This window comes from Balearica regulorum, chromosome 8 (assembly GCF_011004875.1).
Source record: "Balearica regulorum gibbericeps isolate bBalReg1 chromosome 8, bBalReg1.pri, whole genome shotgun sequence".
Classification (NCBI taxonomy): Eukaryota; Metazoa; Chordata; class Aves; order Gruiformes; family Gruidae; genus Balearica; species Balearica regulorum.
Genome location: NC_046191.1, coordinates 19,659,615 through 19,667,841, shown reverse-complemented (window position 1 = coordinate 19,667,841; position 8,227 = coordinate 19,659,615). Strand labels below are relative to the sequence as shown.

General features: G+C 41.8%; 1 protein-coding gene across 1 annotated transcript; it reads left to right on the top strand.

Annotated features, from left to right (window-relative positions):
• The first annotated feature begins 237 nt into the window (after nucleotides 1-237).
• Nucleotides 238-7,178, top strand: F3 (coagulation factor III, tissue factor). Its single transcript, XM_075759976.1, has 6 exons — nucleotides 238-394; nucleotides 1,513-1,627; nucleotides 3,104-3,288; nucleotides 3,691-3,872; nucleotides 4,345-4,504; nucleotides 6,001-7,178. Exons 1-6 carry the CDS (start codon nucleotides 325-327, stop codon nucleotides 6,138-6,140), a joined length of 852 nt encoding a protein of 283 aa, XP_075616091.1. The 5' UTR covers nucleotides 238-324; the 3' UTR covers nucleotides 6,141-7,178.
• The last annotated feature ends 1,049 nt before the right edge of the window (nucleotides 7,179-8,227 follow it).

Sequence of the window (8,227 nt, the reverse complement as noted above, 5' to 3'; positions counted from 1 at the left end):
CCGCCCGGGGAACATGCCGCCCCTTCCCTCAGTGCCCCTCTCCTTACAGTAATGCCAGTGTCCTCGAAGATTCCCCCCCTCCGATTGCTCAACCCGGCGATGCCTAAGCGCTTCCGCCAACCCCGCTCCCGTTCCCCGTGACCCCGTCCGCTCCGGCCACTCAGCCTCCACCGCTCCCACCGTCTTCCTCGCCGGGCTGCCCCGCGGGCGAGGCGCTCGCAGTCCCCGCCTCTCCTCCCACAGATATAAGCCAGCGCCTCCCGCCCCGTCGGCAGCTCACCGTGCTCAGCTTTGCCGCCCGCACGCCGGATCGCTCCCCCGAGGATGCTGCGCGCCGTCGCCGGAGGATGGGCTGTGCTGCTGAGCGCCCTGCTGTGGCGCCTGGCCGCTGCCGGTGAGTAACGGCGGGTGGGCAAGCTGGGGGCGGGGGTGGGGTGGGCGCTGGCTCGGGCGGACGGGGCAGACGGCGGACCCCGGTCCCTCTGACTGAGGGACTGCGGACCCGGAGCAGAACGTCTCGCGCGGGGCCGTTGGGGAGGGGGCAGCGGCTGTCGCGCGCGGGGCCGTGGCGGGAGAGAGGCACGCGGCAGCGGGCCCGGCTCCGACCCGACTCTGCCCCAGCACCCGGACGGCGGGGCGCTCGGGGCGCCAAGGGCTGGAGGGGATCCCTCACGGCCGCAGCCAGGCCGGTGCTGGGGAGCAGGGGGGTCTCAGGGGTCGGCAGTTGCACGCAGCTGCTGACCTACAGTAACGAGGAGCGATCTGCGAGATTTCTTTCCCTTGACCCCAGTTCCGAGCTTGTCGGAGAAGCAGAGAAGGCGGTGTTTAGCGAATAATCAGGATATCGCTCAGTGAGATGCTTGATTTGCAGAGGTTACAGAGGTTGTGCGGGGTTTTCCGCTCCGGCGGAACTTCCAGGCAGTTCCCCAAAGCGGCTGTGGCGGCTGGTGTGCCGGGGCCGCGGGCTCGCCGGTCACCAGGGCCTCCCTTCCGCTTGTGCAGGGCCCCGAGTTCAGCCGGGGGTAGCCCCTCTCAGATGTAAGCCTGTAGGGCACCACAGGTTTTTAAAGACTTTGCCTTCCCGAAATAAATAAACGGGGAAACTAGAAGCTAATGCCTTCTGCAGCAGATACAGCCGGCGATGATTCTGAACTGCACGGCGTTTGTTTGGTGCTTGGACGTTCTCATGAGTATCTTCAAGGTTTTGTAGCTTCTTCAGACGTCTTGGATCAAAAAGGAGGCATTAGACAGAACTCCAAATAAGTTACCTCAGCAACCTTGGAGTTGTAAGAGGGAGAATAATTTTCTTCTCATATTTCTCGCTTCTGCCAGGACACATTCTTTTAGTAAGACATGAGCCCAGAGGGCAGAACCAAGCCTTTTCCCCCAAAAAAGAACTTTTCCAAGTAGTAATTAACAGCAATTGCTTCATTTAACAAAACAATGACTGCGGGGAGCCAGGAATTACATATAATATGACTGATGGCAGTCTTCTCTTCTCTGTATTTAAAGGCAATCCAGACCTACCAACAGCAGTTAATATAACTTGGTCTTCAATCAATTTTAAAACTATACTACAGTGGCAACCAAAACCATCAGGTTACTTCTATACAGTAGAAATAAATGGGTAAGTAGATAACACCAAGGTGTGTCCGTTAATGGCAACTGAAGAAAATGCAAATAGAGCATGTTTGAATATTTCTGAGACTGAATGTAACAGGAAAAGAGCCAAAACGTGAATATTTAGGAGAATTGCCAACCCAGCTGTTAATATGTCTTTGTATCCAACTGTAAGAATATCTGATTTGAGCTTCTGGTTTTGCCCACTTCGGAAACATGAGAGTTGAGCTTTAGATGAGTATTTCAGTTCTGGGGTTCGGTGCAGGCCAGCTGCACTGGAGATCTATGCCAGGATACTTTAGTTAACGCTCAATCAGACATACCATGTATTAGATAGAACTTCACTCTTTTATGTCTTTTGAGGTGTCTGGACTGAGTCTTTCGTCTTTAGTCTTGGGAGGTGTCTGAAAAATATGAGTCTGCATTTTATTCTAATCGGTGAATCACAGTAAATGAATAATTTGTCTTGCTGGGTAATACTAAAAATTACCTTTGTTTGTCTACTTCTGTTGAGACTTCCTCTGTCATCTTGTTTTATGTAAGCTATGAAATATTGTGGACATAAAAAGTACCCAGCTTCTGTGAAGTGTCTAACACCTCTTTCAATACAGCGCGAAAACTTCCATGAAGTTCAGTAATAAATCTGTGCTGTTCTCAGCTCCCATATTAATTCATAGACCATTATTAAACATGCCCCAAAGGGAAACTGCATCATCAACTCTGCTGCATATTAATGAAAATATGGTACTGTAGTCTCTTCTGTCTCCAAAAGTGGCATAGAAATGAGAACTCTCTCATGACTAGTGGATGAAATACCACTGCAATGGCCTAATGTGCTCTTTTATTCTTTAAGGGAGTAATTAACTTAATAGACTTAAAAGCACACACTTAGCAGAATGAATTTTAGAAAATTTATGAATCTGGAGTTTCTTTCCAGCCATTTGTGCTTGCAAAAAATTGAAGTCTGGTTGCCCTAGAGTCAGTATAGAATCAGGTATAGTTCTGACATGGAGGCACTTCTTTAGACAAGTTGCCCTTATAGATGAAGGGTGCTTAAATGTTTGCTTTCTCATCTATGCACATTTACAGAGTACATTTGTTTGATCACAAAGATCAAATGTCAGTCCTTTTTAAATAAGTCAACTGCAGAAAAATGAAAAATAGGAACTACTTATGGTTTCTATTCAATTCATATAAAATACTGGATTTTTAATTCATATATGTATCCAATAACATATTTCTATAATTAATGTGGATCATCTTTGATTTACTTGATTCTACTTTGAATTGTGAAATATAGCTATACAGGGTAGTGGTTTTTGAGGATTTTTTCTTCTCCATTTCAGCCTAGTATACCTGTGAGTCTGTCCACTGGATGAGGGAAATCTATACAGTTTTAGGGGGAAAATGTTTTTTAGCATATCTAAATATGTAAAAGTCTGGTTGGAAGGTGTTGACGCTTCTTCTTTCTTGCTCTATTCAGAATGACATCTGACACCAAAAGAAAATGCATACTGACAGCCGAAACCGAGTGTGATGTTACTGATGTGCTCAGGAATGTGAAGGAGACCTATACAGCACACATATTGTCTGTAACATCCTCAGGGATGGATAACTTTGAAGAACCACCTTTTGCAGTCTCTGAACAATTTACACCTTACAATCAGAGTAAGTAGGATTGCCAATTAAATCTTATCATAGTCTTCCTTTTAAAATTACTTCCATTGACTTAAATAAAGTCTAGATTGGGCTAAAGGTTTTTCCTATAGATTCTTACAGTAGCCATACTGGTATCTGAGAAGACATTCAAGCATAAAGCTTTCAGTGTTGTAGGGGAGTGTGTAAGATTTTAGTTACCATTTGTTTCTCACTGCAGTGAGTAGATCATTTTATTAACGTTGTGTAATAGATAAAGATATTTGTTATTAATCCAGGATTTCACTGTATTACTTTGGATCTGTAAATTTGTAATAGATTTGAGGAGGGAAGGGAGTGGAGAGAGGAAGAAACAAGAGCATGTTGTGTAGAAGAGCTGATGTCAGTTTTTTAATTCTAAAAATGCTTCTTTAGCTGTTCTTGGGAAACCGGAGATAAAGAATTACACACAGAAAGGTTCCAAACTGAATGTTGTGTTCCAAGATCCGCTTACACCATATACATTTCCTAATGGAAGCTTTCAAAGTATTCGAGATATTTTCCAACATGACCTGGAATACAAACTCTATTACTGGAAAGATCAAAGTTCTGGAAAGGTAAGGCCTGGCTCTACTGTTCATACATTCTGTAGCTGTAGCAGCCTTCCAGTACCTAAAGGGTCCTACAGGAAAGCTGGTGAGGGACTTTTTACAAGGGCATGGAGTGACTGGACAAGGGGGAATGGCTTAAAACTGAAGGAGGGTAGACTTAGATTAGATATTAGCAACAAATTTTTTATTGTGAGGGTGGTGAGGCACTGGAACAGGTTGCCCAGAGAAGTTCTGGATGTCCCGTCCCTGGAAGTGTTCAAGGCCAGTTTGGATGAGGCTTTGGGCAACCTGGTCTAGTGGAGGGTGTCCCTGCCCATGGCAGGGGGGTTGGAACTAGATGGTCTTTGAGGTCCCTTCCAATTCAGGCCATTCTATGATTCTACAATTTTATGTATTATAGCTACACAATTTCTGTGCTACCTTAAGAGCTAACACTTTTGAAGAGAACACTTTCCTGAAATATTTTTTTCCTTTACAGAAAGATACCAGAACAAAAAGCCATGCATTTGAAGTAAACGTCGACAGCACAAAGAACTATTGCTTCTACATACAGGGAATCATTCCCTCCCGCAGAGAAGACCGTAATGGTCAAGAAAGCGTGGTGGTTTGTACCAGTGTAGGAAGAAACATCTTAGATGGTATGTATCTGAAGTTTGTCATAGAGTCTTTAGCACTCTAACAGACACTTCAATTCTGAATATATTTTTATACTTCTTTAAATTGTGATGCCTGTTATAGAATAAACTGTTTACTGTATCAGTGGGAGGACACAGTCTGAACATGGAAACTCAAGGGAAGAACTCACATTAAGTAAGAGTCCACCATCTTTAGCTAGTTGGAGTTGGTTTTAGGGCTTTCCTAAACTGTTTTAATTAGTTTTAAATTGTCTGAGTTGATGACTGGTCACTGAAGTTTCAGATTTCATCACTAGCCTTCAGCTTCATTTTTTGTTTTCTGATTGTTTTCCTCAGATCCTTCCAATAACAGGTCTCATAGTAAGTGCTTGAAGGATTGAAGCTGGAAAGCTGGAGAGGGACTTTTTACAAGGGCATGGAGCGATAGGACAAGGGGAAATGGCGTTAAGGTGAAGGAGGGTAGATTGAGATTAGACATTAGGAAGAAATTCTTTAGTGTGAGGGTGATGAGGCACTGGAACAGGTTGCCCAGAGAAGCTGTGGATGCCCCCTCCCTGGAAGTGTTCAAGGCCAGGCTGGATGGGGCTTTGGGCAACCTGGTCCAGTGGAGGGTGTCCCTGCCCATGGCAGGAAGGTTGGAACTAGGGGATCTTCAAGGTCCCTTCCAACCTAAACCATTCTATGATTAGCTCTAAAACATAGGTGTGCTGGAAACCTACATATCCATTGACTTGTCGTTTGAACTGAATTTTAGTTATTATCTCAAAGGCAGATGATGAGACTAAGACTTTCTCTACTGTTACATTACAAGGTCAGAGGTTGGCAGATTGATTTCTTTACTGGTAAATAAGTTAGCAAGTGGTCAGTGAATCAGCCAGTTTAATTCCAGACACACAATCTGGGTAACACTTCCTTCAATATATAGTCATCAATAGTTATTAAATAATTTCACATTGCTGTACTGTATCTTTCTTCTCCAAAAATATATGTCCAGATAAGAATATTTCCACTCTAGAAAAGCTCTTCTAAAACTGGCAAATAAACTGTCTTGAATTAACTTTCTTATCTGGATATACATTTTTGTGTATCACAATAGTTGAATTCTAGTAAATTACAACTTGAATAGAAATCACCTCTGTTGGTGTTTTCTAGCTTCTAACCTAGAATAAACTTCCACGTGGATTTAGTTTCACAGAAATAATGCAGGAGTAGGGGGAAATGGTTGGACTTTTTCTTGTAGTAGCATGGTATTTTGGTGCACTAACTAAACTAGGAAGAAAACCTAATGTGCACCAGGTGAAAAAAATCTTTACCTCAGTCCAACAAATTCACATTAAAATGAATTTAGTTCACACTGAGGTGGTTCACCACTGAGGTGGTACTGTAAAATACAGAAAGCATTTTTTAGTTCAATGGAGTGGATTCTTAAAATTTGTAGCACTGTGACATTATGACTTCTGATAACTGAATATTGGATTTTTTTTTTTCCTTGCCTACAGAATATGGAGCAGAAGTCTTTATCATCATAGCAGTGATAGCAATTGCGATATTCACTCTTGCTATTGTCCTATCAGTGATCCTGTGTAAACGCAAGAAAGCAAAAGCTGCAAGAGAAAAGGAACCACTTAATGGTGTTTAAAGAAAAATTATTGTGGACACTAGTGGCAGCTCCAAAGCAAAAAAACCCCCAAAAACATAAATTGGGTGGACCCTTTTTGCCTCTCTGATACAGGAATCTTGAAACCCAAACTTTACGTGGATTCGAAAGTCTGTTAGACAGTCAGAGATGAAAAATCCAAATATTAGGAAGCCCCTGTGTCACTAGTTGCTGGAGGATGGAAGAGTGTTCTGGTACAATAGCCTAACCATGCTCATCTCTCTTCCCAAGCTCCTTCTGTTGTCCTGTCTGAAACAGGATTCTGAACTAGATGCACCTTTGACTTAACTAGGTACAGCCATTCTGAAAGTATGGCCTTACTGAGCCAAAAGATTTATGGTACATGTGAGGGGAAAAAAACCACTACTTTTGAAAAATGTGTCCTTTACCTAACTAAAAGGAACATCTTTCTGTTTCTATGAAACAAAGCTTGTATTTATCTTGACTTTCTTTTAACATTATTAACTGGTGAAATGATCTGTTAGTTCAGATGCAACAAAGATGCTACTTCTATTTCTGCACTTCTTGGATAAAACTAACTTGGTCTATTTATCTTTAGATATAGACAATCAAAGGTAAACAAACTGAAACTACTGTACTGGAGACTTGCAAGGAACACTGTTAAAGTAGGTAGCTGCTATCTATCTGGAAAGCATATCCAGATTACACTACACCAAGAGTTATACAGACAGGGTAGTCTGATGGTTCCAAGTCGGTGTTAGAACAAATACTTTGCAGTTTTTGAGTCAGCAGTAACTCACTTCATGCAAGCACTGAGTAGGTAGCAGTATTTACTGCATTTTAAACATTATTTTTAATTAAACAGTTGGTGAATGAATGGTTTATGGGGTATAGATTCAAATAGTCTTGGTGATGGGATTTGGAGATACCTGTTGCTTTGACTAATTTAATATTTTTATATTTATTTTAAATGGGAATCTAATTTTTATACTGGTGATATCTGTATTTATGATGGTAATTTATACTTTTCTAGTGAAATAAAGGTGACTGGGAAAATAAGACTTTCTTTTCCTTCGTTTATGTACAGTACAGTATTCATTCCAAAACTAAATTAAAAATACATTTAGGAAACTTATATTGCAACAGCAGCATAAGCAAGCTGCCAGAAGTCTAACCAGGACTCTGCAAAGTAGACTACCAGAGCTACTACTACCTGTAAGGATAAAAATATGAGAAGCCACAGTTCATGAAGTGATGAAAGGTTTTGAAGATTCCGTGAGCTGCCTTTCAGCCAACCGCTTATGTGAGTGATTATTCAGTGTTTGCATTCACAGCTTCTCATTCTAATGGAAAGTGCACTTGACATCTCTTTGGCTGTCTCACATAGGGATTACCACAGTGGTGCCTGTACCGCTTGTGGGACCAATATTCATTCACAGCATTATAGGGCCTGGCCCAGAAATGAGAACTGCTGCTGCTAACAACTGGGATTGGCACAAAAAAAATTTTAAAAAAAAAACAAGAGAACAAAAAAAAATGCATCATAACTAGAACGAATTAGCTGTAAATCTCAAAGCTTTATACATGTCTTAAAAGAAGATATCTCCATTGTATTTATGAGAATAACATCATACAAAATTAATATCCCAATTTACCAAAATTATATTTTAGGTTTTTCATCCCTACTGTATTATAGATACCTTCTTTGTATAGATTAAGACTCCTGTGAACATGTGAGTGTGGCTGATGTGGGGTTTCTTTTTAATTCACCTTTTTTACAGAGGGAACAAAAAAACCCCACCACACTCCCTCCAAAAAAACCCTGTTTACTTAATATTGTGCAATAAATGCTTAATGCATTTTCTGCTAATGCATAAGCCTTGTATGGAGGAGGAATCTTACAACAGCCATCAAACATATGAGAGCTTGTGGGAGTAAATTTATAAACATTCCAAAGTTGTCATCATTACTTCCATTCCCTGCAGTGTTCTGCTTCTTCAGCTTCATGCAGTGCCAAGCTCAGAAAAGGGAAGAGCTCATAGGAAACGGAAAGCCCCTAGGTTACAGCATCACATTTATTAAACTAGACCACACAGTTGATTGCCATA

Coding starts and splice junctions, on each gene's coding strand:
- F3 (XM_075759976.1), top strand. CDS start 325: ATGCTGCGCGCCGTCGCCGGAGGATGGGCTGTGCTGCTGAGCGCCCTG. Junction 395..1,512: donor GTGGCGCCTGGCCGCTGCCG/GTGAGTAACGGC, acceptor CTGTATTTAAAG/GCAATCCAGACCTACCAACA. Junction 3,873..4,344: donor AAGATCAAAGTTCTGGAAAG/GTAAGGCCTGGC, acceptor TTTCCTTTACAG/AAAGATACCAGAACAAAAAG.